Source organism: Protopterus annectens, chromosome 17.part0 (genome assembly GCF_019279795.1).
Source record: "Protopterus annectens isolate FY-2018-M chromosome 17.part0, PAN1.0, whole genome shotgun sequence".
Classification (NCBI taxonomy): Eukaryota; Metazoa; Chordata; order Ceratodontiformes; family Protopteridae; genus Protopterus; species Protopterus annectens.
Genome location: NC_056751.1, coordinates 58,116,002 through 58,136,090, shown reverse-complemented (window position 1 = coordinate 58,136,090; position 20,089 = coordinate 58,116,002). Strand labels below are relative to the sequence as shown.

The 20,089-nt window shown below is 40.4% G+C and overlaps 1 protein-coding gene across 2 annotated transcripts in view; it reads right to left on the bottom strand.

The window, feature by feature from the left end:
• Nucleotides 1-20,089, bottom strand: part of RBPMS (RNA binding protein, mRNA processing factor) — a 1,623,413-nt gene that overhangs the window by 552,021 nt on the left and 1,051,303 nt on the right. For both annotated transcript variants that reach the window (XM_044059084.1, XR_006363155.1), the window contains exon 4: nt 2,197-2,259. In XM_044059084.1, coding sequence (XP_043915019.1) covers nt 2,197-2,259 — 63 coding nt within the window. The remainder of the gene's footprint in view (nt 1-2,196; nt 2,260-20,089) is intronic.

The window sequence follows — 20,089 nt, the reverse complement described above, 5'->3', positions numbered from 1 at the left end:
CTGTAATAAGTAATAAATAAAAATAAATAAATTGCACTACATCAGCACTAGACATCACAGCTCCCATCTAGTCAGCTCAGACTATATGCATACAGAAACCTGCTTGATCATGTTATAGTTTAATGCTAGTCTTCAGTGTCTTTCCAAGAGGAAAAGGATTAGGGATACTAGATCACTTCCTGGGACCTAGACCAGTTCTTTACTTCATGTCATTAACGTGCAATGAACAATGATATTAAGAGACCAGCAGCTGACACTAAATATGCTTTCTGGTTGCTACAAAATGTTTCCATTCATGCGTTTTAGAAAAACAAACTATCAACAGCAGCTATGTGCCCAAATAACCACACTTCTAAAAGATCAAGAGCAAATACAAGTCTTAATCCAGGCTATCGAGTTTCTTACTCACTTGAATCACCGTAAGCATAACTTGACATCATACAGTGACAGTAAACATTAACTGGTGGTAACACTAATGGTCAGAGCCTATTTCATTCACTCTCCAAGTGGTTAATAATACAACTAAAATATTTTGTTTCAGATACCCTTGTTGTTACTCTCTTTACTATTTTAAATGCCCTTCTTTTGTCTGCATGAAAAGTACTTATATTCTAAACAACTGAAGTCACATTTTACTGTGCGTTATACTGAGCATTAAATTAGAGATACAATTTAATTTATTTATTAATTTATTGACATTTATTTACCAGAAAAGTCTGTCTAGGTCTGGAGGCCAGGGGAGAAAAGCTCCAAATAAGAAAAATTTTCACAGTGAACATTAGAGAATATAATACTATTAAAACAATGTTACAGAGCACATAAATAAATGTTTGTATAGGGGACAAAGCTCCAAATATAATATTTTCAGTGAACATTAAGATTTTAAGAGTTTTAAACAATGTTACAGATTACATAGTCTATTTTCAGCATAAATAATTATACTATTACACAGTAAATAGGAAGATATGATCAGCAGTTTGTATGGTAGCAGAAAAATATTAGATCATTCAAAAAGTTGAATACTGCCACACAACTAGTTAGGTACAAGTTTTATTTTTTTCTGTCTGAGCAGCAGAGCAGGCTAACAAAGGTAAACATCATTTTGTGGTTCACCTAAGTGTCTGTCTCTGAGGAAGCATAAGGAAACAAGACTCAGTAAGCCACTCAGGATTCTGACTATGATCTACTGCTGATTATACAATGACCCCCATTAATATTCCAAAACGTGCACACTGATTGGCCAGCATGCCCATTGTAAATCCTTACAATATACCAACGGAAAAAGGTCCAGCTGCCCAAACCTTTTCTGTTAGCATAAAGTGTCCAAAACTTTTTTTTTTTTAATTAAAAAAAAAAAAAAAAAAAAAACGGAGCAGCGGAGACTTTCTTTTCTCCATTGCTTCTATTTCAAAGCATTGATGTACTGGGTATGCATGGGAATGCAAGTCCCATATGCATGCGCAGTACATCAACACAAGGAAACAATATACTACCACCAGCGGAAGAACAGTAATGTGCCGTTATACAAAGGCATTATTTAAGAAAAGTAAGTATTTTTTTTCTTAAATAATGTCATTGTATAACAGCAATAACCGATTTTGTGGTTGTGGTATATTGAAGATTTACCCACGGTTGGCTTTATTTAATCACTTGGGCTTCGCCCTCATGATTAAACCACACCGACTTTGGGTAAATCTTCAATATACCACACCAGGTCAATAGTTATTGCTCAATTCACTACTCCTTTGTGGTAGTTAGTTGTTCACATAGAGCACAGCACACATGAATGCATTCTTCTATCATCTATATGAGGTAAACAGGTAAGCTCATATGACCTAGACAATTGCACTTTAGGGGCAACTTAAGTTATAGAACACATTTAAAAAAAAAATAAAGCTCAGACATCTGCAGGAAAATAAAATAGGCAATAATTTCTTAAGACACCAGAGATTTGAGAATGCACTACGATATTGACATGGTATGCAACCATTGCATAAGGCATACAAAAATTGTAAAACAGGGTATTTACAAAATCAGTACAAATGCTTCTACATTACTATCAAGTGTAACTGCAAATGATGTGCTTCCAGTGTGGTTGGGTTTGTAGTTTGTCCTTTAAAGTAATACTGGTTTACAACACTCCTATTATATTAATCGAATATTTAGTTACAACTATAAAATGCATTCATCACTTACATTTAGTGCATTCTTTGCAGCTTCAGCTTCTGATCGACTGTCAAAACTGACAAATCCTACAGGCTAGAAGGAAAAAAAGGAAAAATGAAGTGCTGGAATTCTTTGTTTTCTGAAGTTTAATAGAAATACACCTATACATTAAATTACTTAGTTCAGTAATTATGTCTGAAAAATTATTTTCAGCTAGTAAGTGCAAGAATCAAAAATGAACACAGTACTTCCACAATTTAAGATGCGATTCTCATAACAACTTAAAGTCTCCTTTCTGAACTTTTATAGAAAGTACAGTTGTGTACACTTACCATAAATGTAGATGTTCGAGTGCATTCACTGTTGCAGTCATTACATTTGGGTAATCTGCTCGCAGGTTGCCCTCAGTCAGCCTGAATTCCAAAGTCTTGGGTCCTGCGTCGGTTGCTGTCTCCTCTTCCGTGACGTCAGGTCGTCAGGGGTATAAAACAAGCAGCCAACGCCATTTTCTTTAGTTTTTCTTGCCCCAGATGTCAGGTGCCCCCAAAAAGGTAGCAAAAAAATATATACATGCATCAATATAAACTTTACCTTCATCTACAAGCAAATACACCACATAGGTTGTAGAAGATAGAGAAGGAAAGATAAACTCCAGAATGAAAGGGGGATGGCAGGTGGGTAACCTGGACTGCAACAGTGAATACACTCAAACATCTACATTTATGGTAAGTGTACACAACTGTACTATGTTTTTCGTGTTTCACTGTTGCAGTCATTACATTTGGGTAGAATCCCAAAGCTATGGTTGGGAGGCTGGAGCTAAACAGCATTAGGTGCTGCTATAAGGCCCTGCAGAAGTGCAGTGGCAAAGCCTGCCCTGGACTTAGAGTAGAGAGGCAAATGATAATGCTTTGTAAAGATGTGAACAGAACTCCCAGTAGCAGCCTCTAGAATGTATTTGGTTGTTACTCCTCTGAGAAAGGCTGCTGAAGTAGCTGCAGCTCTGGTGGAATGAGACCTAATGCCCTTGGGCACAGGTTTACCATGGTGTAAGTAGCAGAAACGAATGCTGTGGCTTATCCACTTTGAAATAGTCTGCTTTGAAATAGCCTTTCCTTCTGGTCCTGCAGCATATGTCACTAGTAATTGCTCAGTTTTTTTTAGAGCTTTAGTCCTGCTCAAGTAGAATCTTAGCTGTCTGTGTATGTCCAAAGAATACAGAATTCTCTTCCCCTTGTTCTGCAGATTTGGATAAAAGGTTGGCAGATAAATAGTTTGGTTAAGAGCCACACTGGAAACCACCTTAGGCATAAATGTTGGATTTGTCCTCAGAGACACCCTGTCTGGGTAAAATATGATAAAATGCTCCACAGCCATGACGGCCTGTAGCTCTGAGACTCTTCTTGCTGAAGTAATTGCTAGTAGCAGAGCTGTTTTCCACGATAAGACCTTTACATCAGCAGTAGCAGCTGGTTCAAATGGAGGCAGGGTGAGCTTTTCCAACACATAATTGAGGTCCCATGCAGGTATTGGTGATCTTCTATGAGGCCTTAGATTTCTGGCTCCTCTAAGATACTGCTTTAGTAAAGGATGAGAAAAGACTGGTGGCTCTGTATTCTAATGAGTCAAAATGGCAGAGGCATGGATTTTAATTGATGAGAAAGATAAGCCTTTGTCAAGCATCTCAGTCAAGTATTGTAATATCTGAGGAATGTTTGGTTCTGCTGTATCAGTTCCTTGTGCTTGATTCCAAGCACATAATCTCTTCCATTTATCAGCATAAGATTTTCTAGTACTAGGCCTTCTGGCTTCCAAAATGACATCCATCACAGCCTTACTGAGAGGTGTTGTTTGTATAACTACATGATCAGCCATGCTGCCAGGTTCAGTGTCTGGAGTTGATTGTGCAGGATCTGACTGTTTTGCTGGGACAGTAGTTGAGGTCTTTGAGGTAAGGTCCAAGCTGGGTATTGAGACAAGTTTCTTACGATTGCGTACCAGTATTGGCAGGGCCAGTCTGGGGCAATTAGTATCATCTTTGGTTTCTCTTGTCTGACTTTTAGGAGGACCTTGGGAAGAAGAGGCAGTGGAGGAAAGGCGTAAACTGATAGGTTTTTCCAACTGAAGGATAGGGCATCCACTTTCCATGCTTGTCTGTGATAAGTCCTTGTACAGAATCTTTCCAACTAATAATTTTGAAGGGAGGCAAATAGATCTATGTCTGGGCTCCCCCATTTCTTTGTTATCATGCTGAAGACTTGTGGATCTAGTTTCCACTCATGAGGATCCATAAGGTTTCTGCTTAAATCATCTGCCAGAGTATTTTGTTTTCCTGGCAGGAATTGAGCTTAAAGATGTATTTGGTAAATCAAAGCTGTGTCCCACAGTGCCATGGCTAATCTGCAAAGGGGGTATGAGTGCGTGCCCCCCTGCTTGTTTATATACCACATGACCGTGGTGTTGTTCGTCTTTATCAGTAGTTGTCCTGGATGAAGTAAGTCCTTGAAGGCTGTCAGGGCATTTTGAACAGCTAGCATCTCTTTCTGGTTGACATGTAGATGCATTTGTTTTGGGGCCCATATGCCCTGAATGCATCTTCCCGCCATGTGGGCCCCCAGGCATAATCTGATGCGTCTGTTGTTAAGGTTTGGCTGGCAGGGGGTAGAGTGAAGCCCCGTCCCATGTTTTGGTGACATGCCTTTGCCACCATAGAAACTCCTGTTGTAGGCAGGGAATGAGAGGAATCATTGTTTCCAGACTGTGACAATGTTGATTCCACAAACTTTTATGTACCATTGAAGTTTCCTCATATGCAGTCTTGCATATGGAATCAGTAGGATGCAGGATGCCATGAAGCCCAAAGCCTTGCAGATAATTGGGTTTTTGTTGCCATCAGTTTAAAGTAAATAGTCAGATGCCATTGCTTGTCTGGTGTGAGGTAAGCAATCTTAGCAGTTGTATTCAAGCTTGCACCCAGGAATGTTATCTTTTGAGAGAGTACCAGTTGTGATTTATTTTCATTTATTGTGTACCCTAGGCATGTTAGAATCCTTTTCACAAATGCCAGGTGTTGAAGAAGAATGCCCTTGTTCTCTGCTTGAATGAGGCAGTCGTCCAAGTAAGGATATATTTGAATACTTCTTTGTCTGAAAAATGCAATTACTGGTGCCAGGCACTTTTTAAAGACCTTGGCCGCAGTAGATAAGCCAAAGGGCAGTGCAGAAAATTGGTAATGCATTAAGCCAGCCTTGAATCTGAGGTATCTTCTGCACGATTGCCTTATTGGGACATGCAGGTATGCCTCTTTTAGGTCTAATGTCACCAGCCAAGCATTCTTGCCCAGCATGGGCAGAAGCTGCTGCAAAGTCAGCATTTTGAATTTTGGAATGTCCAGGTATGTGTTCAAAATCAATAAGTCCAGTATTGGCCACCAGGCCTTGTCCTTTCTGGGTACCAAGAACAGTCTTGAGTAAAAACCTTGTCCTTTTTCCTGTTCTGGTACTGGCTGAAGAGCCGCCATATCCCTGAGGGACATAACCTGTTTCTGTGCCTCTGCCCATTGATTTTTTGGCAGATCTGGCCAACCGTTTGCCATTGGCAGAGTATGGAAATGGAATCTGTATCCCTGTGATACTATGTTTAGCACCCACTTGTCCTGGGTTATTAACTGCCAATTTTGGGCAAAAAGTGCTAATATTCCCCATAAGGATGCTGCCAAAAGATAAGTGCTTGGTGAAGGCAGAGGGAAGTCACTGGGACTGTTTTCTGTAGGTTAGCACTTTATCTCCTCCAGATTTGGAGGTAGAAGCACCCCATTGCTTTGACCTGTATGAATCTTGAGCCTGATATCTGGAACCCTTAGGGCATCTGGATTTGCCCCTTTGAGCTCTGTCTGACACAGGAAAGGACCATTTTTTTGTAGGCCAGTGTCTACTGAATCTTGGTGGCTGCACTTGTAAGAAGTCTTTTACAGTTTGCATAGACTTAGCTTTGTCTTCCATTTTCTTTAAAACCTCTTCTGCCTTAATACCAAACAGAGTATCATGCTGTAAAGGTGCATCTAGTAATTTAGCTTTAACATGATCAGGCAAATTTTGTTGTTTTAGTCAGGCATGCCTCCTAATCACAGATCCAGTAACTGCGGCCCTGCAGGAGGCCTCTAAGGAATCAAAACCACATTGCAAAGTATGCTTTCCAACCTGCTCAGCTGCATGCAATAATTCCTACCATTCTTTATTTTCTGCACATTCAGAAATCAACATCACTTTCTGTTTCAGCAATCCCATAACATGTTGTTGATACTTGAGCATATGAAACTGGCAGTTTAAGGCCCTAATTGCCAAGGTTGCAGATGCATAAACCTTTTTCCCCATCTATCCAGTGCCCTTGAATGTCTGTCAGAGGGGGTAGGATTTTTTGCTGTTGAGGCCTTAACTCCCTTTGGACCCTGTGAAATAGTTTCAGGATCAGCAGCAGGGTTTCTAAATAAAAATTTGTGTGAGGCAGGGACCCTGTAATATCTGTCAGGCTTGCTGGAAGCCAGAGGTAAGGAGTCAGGGGTCAAGCTTGACTCCGAAAACACATCATCCACAATGTCTAAAACAAAGGGCATGGCTAACAGCCTGTGCTAAGGGAGAAGAAGGAAATCCCTGAGCCTCTTTTTTGATTCTGAGAAGTCTTGACTCTCAGTGAAAATGCTCCCTCAAAGTATGCAAGGTTTCTCCAAATGAATAATCCTCAGGAGGTGATGCAGATGGTATAGACTCCTCTGCATCAGAATCCTCATAGGGAGGTATAGATAGATCCTGATCAGAAGAGGAATCAGAAGAAATAGAACCTGATCTGAAGATTCATAATCAGTGCCTTGCCTAGGCCTCTTATCTGGAGGGGGATGGGAACCCCTGATCAAGGTAATAAGGTCTTCAGCCATTTTGATCATCTGTTTTTTAGGCATAGAGGCCTGTGCACATGGCTCATGCATCGGTTTTTTAGTTTTAGAAGTTGCTTTTGTCTTTGTTTTTGCAGCTGTCATCGGTTTGATATAAAGATGTTGAGGCCTGAAAACACCCTCAGAAGCCGGTGCCTGCTCAGCGGCTCCAGACCCATCCGAGGGAGATACATCCATGCGTCCAATACTTTGAGTATCTCGCAGCATACCGGACTCCACATGGGTGTCGGTAGGGGCCTGTGACTGTAAAGTAGCGGGTATCAGCAGCTTTGAAGGTGCCTCACTGAGTACCGGCGAACTGGCGACTGGCTTAGGAGAAGCTTCGTCGTCGGTTTTGGACCTTGACTGTCTATCTCTGTCCTTTTGTTTGCATTTTTTATGTACTCTGGTGGTCGGATTGCTATCCGACGACATTTCTGGGTAGTTAAATCTGTTTCCAAAATACTTTGAGGCAAAAATATACCGACGCTTAATAGTGTGTTGGTTAAATCTAGCACAAAACTGACAGCCAGGCATGTTGTGATCAGGGCCTAGGCAAGGAATACAGTATAAATGGAAATCCTTATGAGGTATTTGATTCCCACAAGTAATACAATTATTAACTTTTTCTGACATCGGTATGGAGCAAGAAAAATTTTTCCCCAATGGGGTACTTAGCTTTAGTGAAGACTTCAGTTTTGAAACTCAAACTTGAATATTTCAGGAGTCGGCCGACCAGCACTTGTGAAATGCTTCTGCTTCGGGCACCGTGTGGCAAGAAAGACTAAAGAAAATGGCGTTGGCCGCTTGTTTTATACCCCTAACGACCTGACATCATGGAAGAGGAGACAGCAACCAACGCAGGACACAAGACTTTGGAATTCAGGCCGACTGAGGGCAACCTGCCAGCAGATTACCCAAATGTAATGACTGCAACAGTGAAACACAAAGAACATCTGAATGTCAAACAGCTGTCACTGATGGAATTACTTTTCTCCCAAATACAATTGCTACACTTTGGGATTTATTTTTAAATAAAACACACCAGATATTGATATTTAGACCCAACACTTTCACATGTTCTTATGCTTTAACAGAAGAAACTGTCTTGAGTTTCATTCAATTATTACAAATGGAATCAGCTTTTTCGATCTAAAAGTTTTTTAACTGCACATTTAAACAAGTGAAGTTTTAAGATTCCGACCTTAGATTTTAAAGCAGTTCATTTTAGATGCAATAGCATGAATGGTGCGACTATTATTGTATGTAGACCTCTCAACCTCCAAGTATGAAAAATTACAGCCAAGTGTCAGAAACAGGAGCACTTTTTATTTAGCACAATAGGAGTTTATGTGCTAGACCATACACAGGTAGTGGCAGTGGTAAAGAATCTTTGTGGAGGCTTAGTTTATTTAATAAGGAATGCACCCACCAACAGGTCTGACTTTATGAGCAAAGTACAGTAGTGTAAAATCTTACCACAACAGTAGATGTCAATCTCTTCTCTGTTGCAGTATTCTAAACAGAAGGGATCTCCTGGTCAGGGCAGCCTGACACTCGGCTAGTATACCAAAACCTAATGATGTTATATGCATCTTACATCACATTTATGCTCCCCATATAGGGTATAAAAGGGACATACAAACACAGCTACCTAGAACTGAATTGCCCCAGTAGAAAACAGTCTCCACAGGACAATGAAGTAAATGCAAATCCAGAAGGAAATCTGCAGAATAAAAAGGGGAAACCCTCAGCCAGAAGGGAATCTAAAACAAAAAAAAACAGAACGAAGAAGAGGGGTTTGGAGGGAGGGACTGGATACTGCAACAGTGAAGAGAAGGACATCTACTGCTATGGTAAGATTTTGAACATCTGTACTATGTCCTTCTGTATCACTGTTGGAGTACTCTAAATAGAAGGGAGAGTAAAAAACGTCAAGAAACTGAATGGGAGGTGGAAGGCTGAGAAGAGCCCTCAACAAACACATAAAAAATGGTTCTAGCAAAACCTGCTCTGGCTTCATAAAGGCATGCACTGAAGATCATGCAGCAGCTTCATGAATGGAATTGGTGTCCAACTCCTTGAAGAAGGCACCAGAAGAGGCAACAGCCCTAGTGGAATGAGCTCTAAAAGAAGTAGACAGAGATTTGCCATGAAAAGTATGACAAAAGAAATGTCTTTAGATATCAGGAGATGGGTTGCTTAGAAACAGGTCCAGGGATGAAAGGAAACAAAAAAGTGATTAAACCTATGGATGGCCTTAGTTTTATCCAAATAGTACCTCTGCAAATTCAAGGTATGCAGGACCTTCTCACTAGCAAATTGAAGAGGAGGGAACAATGAAGGGAGCTGTACCAACTGATATAAGGATAACTCATGTACAACCTTGGGTATAAAAGAATTGGTATGAAGAGACACACTGTCCCTGTGAAAAATCAGAAAAGGAAGAATACCCATAAGGGTTTGGAGCTCATTAACTCTCCGAGCAGAAATAAGACCCAGCAACAAAACAGTCTTCCAGATACAATGTAGTGTTGCAAAGAAGCAGAAACTGCAGGCTCAAAAGAAGCCTGAGTCAATTTTTCCACAACAAAATTAAGGTTCCAAGGAGGAATAGGCTTCATTGGAAGCCTAATATGCAGGATGCCTTTAAGAAATTGTTTGAGCTCAGAATGAGAGGCCAAAAGAGGATTCAAGAGCAGACAAGCAGAAATGGCTGACAAATGGGCCTTCACAAAAGAATAGGCCAAGCCAGACTGGAGCAACTCACACGAATAAGAGAAGACCACAGGGACCCCACTGAAAAAGAGTCCTGGTTACGAGCATGGTACCAGACAATAAATCTTTTCCTTTTGGACATATAAGATTTCTGGTTGAGGGTCTCCTTGCTTCCTGTAAAACCCTGAGCACATCCTCACAAAAGAGGTGCCTGAAAGGGATCAAAACCCTGTCACCCACATTGTCAGTTGAAGAGTGGACAAGTGAGGATAAATGAGAGACCCCTTGTCCTGTGTGAGGAGATCCAAACAGTGAGGTATCTTGTGGTGATGCCTTAAGAGGGGGAACTAGTGCTGTCTTTGCTAAAAGGGAGTCACTAGCAAGATTTTTGGGGAGTACAGCTGAATCTTCTGCAGGACTCTAGCAGTAGAGGAAGAGGAGGGGAAAGCATAAAGAAACATTCCCTTCCAAGGAAAAGAGAGGGTGTCCGTCTTCTGTCCCAAATAGCACGGCACTCTGAAAAAGAAGAGAGGAAGCTGCCTGTTCAGAGGGGAGGCAAAAAGATTTGATCTACCTGATGAATGATGGACAATGTGCAGAAACACATACCTGTGAAGCATCCATTCATGAGCCTGTGTTTTGAACCAGCTCAGACAGTCTGCCACTAGATTGTGCTCTGAAGGAATGTATACAGCCTGAAGAGTTAACTAACAACTGAGAGTCACCTCCCAAGCCTGAAGACCCACCCTGCAGAGGAGGTAAGATTTTGTGCCTCCCTGCTTTTTGACCTCCCTCATCACTGTAGTGTTGTCTGTGTACATCTTCAAGGGGCCTGGAGAGCATGGGGTGAAAAGCTTGAAAGGCTAGAATCAGAGCTCTCATCTCTTTGATGTTCACATAGTCTGACTTCTGATGGGGGGGGGGGGGGGGGCAGAGACCCTGAAATTTCAGGTGACCAAAAGATTCCCCCACCCCATGTCCGAGGCATCAGTGAACAGTTCTTGAGAAGGGACCACAGGCTGAAAGGGCTGGCCTGGGTTGAGAGCAAACTGTTCAATCCACCACCGGAATTCCTTATTTAGACAGGGAAGGACAGCTACACTGAAATCCAGAGGGGGCAATACTGCAGTCAAACTGACTTGAGGTACCACTGAAGCTTCTGCATAAGCAGTCTGGAAAGAGGGATCATTGGAATAGAAAAGGCCATGAATCCTAGAGTCCAAAGAAACTCCCTGGCTGGCATGGCAGTCAGAAGAAGAAGAGCCTGAAAGAAGGCTTTCAATGATAAAACATTTGGAGATGGAAGAGAGGTCAACACTGGCACTGTCTGATTCCTGCATCCCAGGTACACATGATCTGACATGGAGTTAGGACGGACTTATGGAAGATGATAGTGAATCCCGTACTTCAAAGAATAGAGATTGTGAGCTCCAGTTCCTGTAACAGGTGACTGGGAGAAGATGAGGAAAAATATGAATGCCTTGGAGCCTGTAGAAAGCAATCACAGGAGCTAGGAGCGACTCCCTCATTTCATCTTGCATTCTTCCTGGCTGTCCAAAACCTTCTTTACCAGATTGCCTTCTGCTATTCTGCACATGTGCCCAAACAACTGTAGTCTGTTTTCTTTGACATTCTCTGCAATCGAGCTACTTTGACATCTGCTCTGATATCCTCATTTCATCTGGCCCACAGTGTTCCTCTTACTACCCATCTCAGGTACTTTGTCTCAATCATCTCTACCTTCCTCAACTGTTGTGCCTTTACTGCTTATTTTTGTACCATACATTAGTACTGTTCACACAACTGCTTTGTACACCTTATTTTTCATCTTCTTTGACATTCTTCTGCCACATACTATATCTAACACTCTGTGCCAGTTGGCTGCAGCCCCTCTGATTCTAGCTTTGATCTCCTCATTCAGACTTCTGTTCTCATCAATCATCCCTCGCAGATACATGAAGCTATTAACCTGTTCCACTATTTTCCCTTGTATCTCAGTTCTCAGCTTCTGCTGATTTCCCCCATTTGTTGTCATTACAACTGTCTTATCTGTTCCTAGTTTCATCCCATGCGCCATCAGTTTTGCATTCCATTCACCATTCCTTTGCTGAAGTTCTTGCTCAGAATCTGCCTGTAATTCCACATTGCATTCAGCAACTTTGTTGATCTGTTCCCTCCAACCTGTTTGCGAATGCAGTCCATCAACAGTATGAACAGCGGTTGTCTCACAGCTGAACCACTTCCACAGGGAAAACAATGTGAGAGCTAACACTGTTTGTACTTGATTAATTGAGTCCTTGTACATAGCTTGCACTAATTCTACCAATGTTTCTGGGACTATGAACCACCACAGGGTTGTCCAAATCAGCTTTCCTGGAACCTTGTGAAATGTTTTCTCCAAGCCTAGGAATACCCATTTGGACTCTTTCCTCTTCTCTAGCTTCTTCTTATCTATCTGTCTCACTGCAAACATTGGGTCAGTTGTGCTGCATCCTGATCTCGAGCTGAACTGCTCACCTTCTGTCTCACTTGTCAGTCACTTTCTCTAGAACTTTCATGCAGTATGACAGGAGTTTGATACATCTGTGATGCCCCTGCACTGGCCCAGTAATCAAGATGCCTCAATCCTCACCACTGGCAACAGCTAGGGGATGTACACACTAGGAGGATGACAAGTACACACACAGTAAGTACAATTTCCCTTAAGAGCACACAGAGATCACAGTCAGTCTGGGGATGGTTTCTCCCTGTCTCTCTCCAGATCTGCAATAAGACTCCCCACTGGCAAAGCTATATGGTTGAGATCTCAGCCGAGTGGCCAGTCTAAGACCTCTGGCACCCTCTCTATCGAACCAGTGCTTCATGTCTCTGCCCAAGTAGCTCACACACACACACACACACACACACACACACACACACACACACACACACACACACACACACACACACACACACACACACTTTGACATTAGATTTTTATACAAACAGAAGCACAGGTTTACTAGCTATGCCCCCTTTTGACCAGACTATAAGGTAGTTCCAGCTGCCACCAGACACCCTTATCGGCTGCTATACAGCCCTTACAAAGGTTGTCCAGTTCTACTGATTAATGTTACTACTAATCCAAATGGTAGTCTGACCAAGACTTGCAAGGCTATTTAGGAGTGGCCTGTACAGTGTCACCAAATACATACGCAAGTACCCTAAGAGCTTAAATATGTCTCACAAATATCAGCCACAAAAATAGGTTTAAATATATACAATAATAAAAGTACACGACACTACTCAGTAAACAAACCCAGTTACTTCAGAGTTCAAAATCACAGGAAATATTTTAAAACAACATTGCCGGACAGTCTCTAATAAATACAGAAAACATCTAAACTAATCTTTGTTATATTCCTATCTGCATCTAAAAGATGTACTATGCCCTAAATTTTACTTAGAACAAGGCAAGTGCAGATGGTGACGATGAGTGGATATTCTTGCTAGGTCCAAGACAACGTACAAAATGCACAGACTCTCTCTCTCTCAGAGAGTTCTTAAATTAATATCACATTTTACTGCTGGGTTAGCTTGGATGACATCACTTTTTGTTACCTGACTTTAGTTCCCAGGATAAAACAGAAACTAACAGAATTTAACATCTCTCTATTAAAAATACATATCTCTCAGATGTTTGCAGATCTTGGAACTCGTAAAACACTAAAACACTTTTACATTTGAAACCTAGTAATTATTTCTCTTTCAAGACAATACAAAAACTTCTGCCTCTAGACATTGTGTCTGCTACTGAACTGAAACTGAGAGATAACATCTTGTGTTTATGGCCCAGCTATAAAGTAACTTAACCTCAACTATTTTTAAATTTTGCAGGTTAATCTTCTATGTTTCAGCAGTGCACACTGTGGCTATGTCTTAGTTTAGTACCTAATATACAGTTCTGTATAAATCATATCAATATTCAGAAATGACATAGAATTATTTACAAAATCCCAGACAGCTGGGCTGCAATAGTTCCCTATATAACAACATCTACACTGCCCACAGTTGTGAATGTCCCTGTTGTTTTTGCCCACTGGCAATAGTATGCTTATTCTCCATTCACCTGGATTAAGTCTTTCTCTCCATACTGCTATGAGTACCCTCAGGAGCTGTTTCTCCCCTGTCTCATCCAACATCTTGATCATATGTGCTATGACCTCATTTGAGCCAGCTGCTTTCCCTGACTTCATTTTCCTTAGTGCTGTTCTTACTTCTTCTTGGGTGGGATCCACACCTTCTTTCACTGTAGGTTGTATATGCAGCAGTAACGTTTTCTTCATTCAGAAGCTGCTGGACGCACTCCTTCTATCTGCCTTTGATGTCCTGTGCCCTAGTGAGTAGGCTGTTGCTGGCATCCCTTATGAAGGGTGTCTGACTATCTTGTTTATCTTTCTGTCTTTGCTTTGCAAACAGATACAGTTTCTTTATCAATTCACTTTCCAGAAGCTGACAAGAGTGTCTCTAGTGCCTTGTTTCTTGCTATTGCAACTCCTTTTAACCTCTTTGTAAGCCAGCCAGCATTTCTTCTTAGTCTGGTTCATCTTTTCTATTTCCCACTTTTCCTCCACTCTTTCTTTCTTTTGATGACTTCCTAGACTTCTGAATTCTATCATCAGCTTTCCTTGTGTACCTTCTTTCCATACCTGGCTCAGCAGCATATCTGTTCTATAGTCCTCACACGTTGTTTTGAGATACTTCCATTCTTCTTCATCTCCACCCATTTCCTTCTCTTCCTGTGGTGATAGAGCATGAAATAATTCCTTGAACTCCTGTGCTTTCTCTCCTGTCTACTTACAGGTCTTCAGCTTGGTCTCTGTTGACTTTAGAGCCTTCTCAGACCACTATTTGCAGCTCATTGTGGCAATAAGTTTTTTTATGCTGTTAGCTGACTGTTACGCTGAGGATGACTTTGCAATCACTGATTCTATACCACTCCCTTTTCCTTACTTGGAAGACTACCCAAGTTACATGTTAGCTACATTTGTATGTGATCTTGTGACTGTCTCTCTTTCTGAACCACGTGTTGGCCACCATCAAGCCATTTTCTTGACAGAAGACTAGAATGGCCTCTCTTTCTTTATTCATGTTGCCCCACCCATGTGGACCCAGGCAGTCCTCATATCCTGTTCTATCTGTCCCAATACGTGCATTTAGATCCCCATTAACACCACCAGTTCCTGTTGTCCTGTTTTATCTAGTAAGCCTTGCAAATGATGTCTGAATAAACTCTCTTCCTCACTATCATAACCCTGCTGTGTGGCATAGGCTGAGATTATGAAGAGTGCCCCATCCTTACACTAGAATCTGATTGCCAGGAGACTATCAGTAATTCTTTTTTTTTTTCATACAAGAAACGTCTTTATTGAATGATCATTTATGAAAGAGGCAAGCATACAGTTATATAAATGAAAAATTATTACTAACATATTTTCAGTTGCAAACCTTATACAACACATATAATCTTCTATACAGTCACTATCTATCAAATATTACATAGCTCATTCAATTCCTGCCTTCTCTTAAACCTCATTCCTCCTCAAAGACATTATTTGGCATGTGTTACACAATTCCCTTTTTCTATGTAATTTACCCCTACCCTTTTCTAAAGATCCCACTTCCAATTATTTTAACTTTGTTACTGTATTCACTTCTTCTAGTACAGTTGATTTAGACTCTGATTTCCATTTTCTATTAACTGCTTTTTTGTCAGCCACCAGAATTAAACTCAGCAAGGCCATATGGTATCTAGGCAATTCCGATCCTCTATCACAACTCAACAAAGTAATTTCCTTAGTTACACCAATTTGCTCTCCCAGTATTTCTGACAGAGTAGTCTGCAGGGAATTTTTAAAGTCTGCCAACTCATTACACTCCCAAAAATAAGTTCCCAATTATCTCTTTCTTCACCAACACACCTCCAACATTTGCAATCTACCTGAAGAAAAATTATTTGGAGTTTGCATGGGGTATAAAAATACCTATGCAAACACTTCCAAGAAGAGATCTTAAACCTTCAAGATTTTGCTGCATATCAGGGAGCCTTATATATATATATATATATATATATATATATATATATATATATATATATATATATATATATATCCTCCCATTATTTTTTTGTGAATTGCTTATCCAATCTCACTTCCCAGTCCTTTCTAACCTTCTATGGTTGATTTCTATAGTTATCATGCAATATTTTATATGCCCTACTAATTATCCCCTTTTAACAGCAGATTCTGTTCTAGACTCTGCTAAAAACCCTACCAGTGCTGGTCTTTCACTTAGAATCTCCCTATTTCTTTCTCTTTGCCTATACTTTGATATCAATCCTTGATAGTGAAGGCAATCTGTAGCCTGCAGTCCAAATGTATTCTTGGCCTTTTCCCATTCTATTACATTTCCCTCTCTAATTATTTGCTCCCAATACCTTGGTTCCTTTGCCATTTTTCCAGTAAATTCCAAACCTCTCCTGCCTATTGCCTGTATCACTAATTGCAGTCATCCCTATTGGCAGAATCTCCTTTCTCCATTCCCGTGTTGGTTTAGTTCTTATAATACTTTCTTCTACTTTGTGATGCAAACTTCTTAACCTGAAGGACATTGAAAACAGGTAGAAAGGCCTTTAAACAACTTGGTACATCCAGCCAGAAATCTGGACTTCAAATGAATATAAAATTAGACTATTAAATAACATATAACTCTTCCTGCTTCATAGGATCATAGGAGTTTACTAGGCTAACAGCCCTATAGCCTTTTTCAGCCTAGCCATTCAGGCCTCAAACTTTTCAATAATGAATGCCCATGGGCTAGAATGGCTTTGGTATATGGTTGAAACTTAGGCCATCTAGGAACTGCCCCTATCCATAAGGGCCATAGGTGACAAGCCAGGGGTGAATTTGCGATTCCCCATCCATTTTTCCAAACTGTGTTTGAACAGGCTTAGGGAAGAGCTCTGTGTCACATGAATGAGGAGGCTGTTCCAGAGAAGGGGTAATCTCTGAGACACATACCTGTTCCTCCAACATGTTTTGTTTATGTCACAGACAAGGTTTAGATCCTTAGATCAGATGATTCTAGTGCTGTTTGTTTTGTGAAATGTGTAGCACATCCATCAGAGCTGGATTGGAGAATGCCTTGTAGGTTATGCATAGATCACCCCTTAGTAGTTTGTAGAAGACTGAGTACAAGGACAGGGCTTTGAGGTCATCTGTATTGGACATACTATTCACACCCTGTGTTCTTTTAGTGAGGAACGTCTGTGGCTGCTCCAGCTATTGCAAATGCCTGGTCAGGTACATGCTGAAGGTTGCACTATACTTGATTATTGGTTTAATGACAACTGAGTATAATGGGACTATGATCTCCTTAGAACTGGATGCTATGCCATTACTTATAAGTTGCACCACATACAAGGATTTTCTCATTCACATGGATACATGGTGATCAAAAATCAGGTAACTGTCATCCTGAGTTCCCAAGTCTCTTACCATTGGGTCTGCTATTAGGGGAGTGTTATCAATGTTGTAATTTATAGGGGTGATCATCTTTCCAAAGGGTATAACTATGCATTTTTTGCATTGAGTTTTAGGCCATGGTTCTGCACAGCTATTTTTCTATGTCAGACCTTCTTGGAGGATATCCACATCTTTGCGTGATTCAGTGAGTGCATCCAGCTTGCATTTGACAACAAATCTGGTCAGCCAAAGGCCCTCTACATTTGCCTCAATTTCAGAGAAGTGTATTCCAAATAAGAGATGTCCAATTATCGAGCCCTCTTGGTAGAGGTAGATTCCGTCACCACAACTTCATGTGTCCTGTCTGTGAGATATTTGGCTATCTATTGCATGGCACAGGGATTTATGCCTAAATTTGTAGGCAGTATGTACTGTTTTAGCCTCATCCATGGCTCTAGTGACGTTCTCAAACTTATGGGTTTGTAAGCCCCCTTGGTTTGTCGATGGTCAGTATTTGTGTAGAGGGATGACAGTCCTTAATTCCTTAGGGTTGTAGCCTGTCTGGAGGCTGTAACTGAGCACAAATTCTAGTGGGCTTGACAGGTCACATATCAAGCTATTTAGGAGGCATCCTGGGATTTTTTCAGGACCCACTGATGCAGTGCTTTTACCTCTGGAGAGTGCAGTGAAGATCTGTTATTTAGAGATAGTTGGGGAGAAATGGTAGATAGTATTTCCTAGGGGAAACTGAGGGTGAAAGGGACTTGAAATCACAGCTAAATCTATCGGCCAGGAAATTTGATATATCCCTTGGTTCAGTATAGCAGGTTCCATTTACTATCATTGCTGGGTGTTCCCTTTATGGTTACATACATAACTGAAAAATGGCTTATAGTTATCCTTAGCCTGGGAGGCTATTTTTGCCTTGAAGTTGGCTTTGGTGGACTTGATTAGTCCCCAGAGTTGCTTGTTGAGACTGATGAGGGAGTTTTCTCTCTTTTGGGCATAGCCCTTACTATTTTCGGACAGGATTTTCTTTCTTTCTTTTGCTGTACAATCTAGTTACACTGGGGGGAGGACCATCAAGGGGGCTTGTTTTTAGAGTTTGTCTAAAGTTTATTTCTGTTTAGAACTGCTGTTTCTATGCATTTATTTACATGCTTGTACAGGGTTCCCATAAACATTTCAGCACAGGCCACCATGTTTTCTGGATTTTTGGGGAGTGTACCTGGAGTTTAGGTATGTCTCACTTAACAGGAGGTAGTTAGCCTTGGAAAAGTTCTTAGGGTTCTGGGGCTTGGTGGGAGTACAACTTTTATATTTACTTCACGAGTTACTCCTTTGTGATCTGATCTTACCAGTGTGGACACAAGCAGGGGGGCAATGTTCACCTGGAATCTTTGAGCTTCCATGTTAGTGGTTCTGTATGTATCCCAGTTTATAGTAGGACAGTTGAAATCACCCACAAATATGCTGCTAGGCTGAATTGTGAGTAACTCCAGTACATTCAAGTATGTGGTATGGTTTTCTTGGGTCACAGACTGGGACCAATAAGGATGAGAGTTACTACTCAGAAATGTGTATTTTAAAAACAGATACTGACAAAATGATGGAAATATATTATCAGAGAGACAATGTAAAATCTGTAGACTTTAATTAACTTTATTGCAGAATTCTACCACACAAGGTCATTTATTGGTGTTACTAAAAAGAGAGATGTAGGATATGTGTCTTCTTTATGTCTTTAAATTATTGGTGCCACTAGTGTGATGGTCAGTGTGGTTAACTTTGTACTACACAGCTTCAAAACATATGTGAAGAGGAAGGATCAGAAAATTGTGTGAAGGGGTAAATCAAGCCTAAAAATAGGGTCATATCTCCATAAGTGTCAGTGGCGCAACAGGTAGCACACTCACCTATGTTGCAGAAGGGTGTGGGTTCTATTTCCCTACCAGGTAGATCATTTGCAGACACTGCAGTGCAACATAGCAAGTACTGTACTCCTGAGTACTTCATCCTTTGGAGCAGATGTTAAACAGATACCCTATTTACTTGAGTTGGTGGTATCTCAGGTAGATAAAAAAGATCCCATGGCATCTATCAAAAAGGGTAGGAGTCCTTTATTATATACAAAAAATATTCACAAATATATACAAAATAATATATTAACATTTACAAGAAAATGTTATGTATTCATCTCATCAAAATTCCATATAATTTACCTATAGACCCCCCCTCCTTTTCCACAAGCACCACTTAATTTTTCTTACTATACGTGGAATAAGCCAATTACCAGTAAACATAATCTCATTCAATCTTTGATTCTAAATGACCCAAACAATACAAAACATTTTTTATCTAATCTTTTAACATATTCTTTATCTAAAACTTCATAAAATGCGTTTTCAATTATATCAATGTTCATTTGTTTATAATCTTGAAATTCATTCAAAAATTTCTTTCTTATTAACTTTTCCCATAATTTTCAAACTCTTTTATAGTTTAAGAAAACATGATCTGTGGTCTCTAATTCCTTGCAATAAAGACATAACCTTTCATCTATGCTATCTTAAGGTATATTTGCTTTCACCTGCAATTTATTACTTTGTAATCCCCATAAAAAAATCCTGGCATTCCTCATTGTTCATGCACCAAGCACTTCTTTGCTCTAGAGCTTTAATTTTTTCGACTGTCAAATTCTTAAACATACTAATTTTCTATCATTATATTTTTATACCATAATATCCTACTATTTTCCACATTTTCTATATTTAAC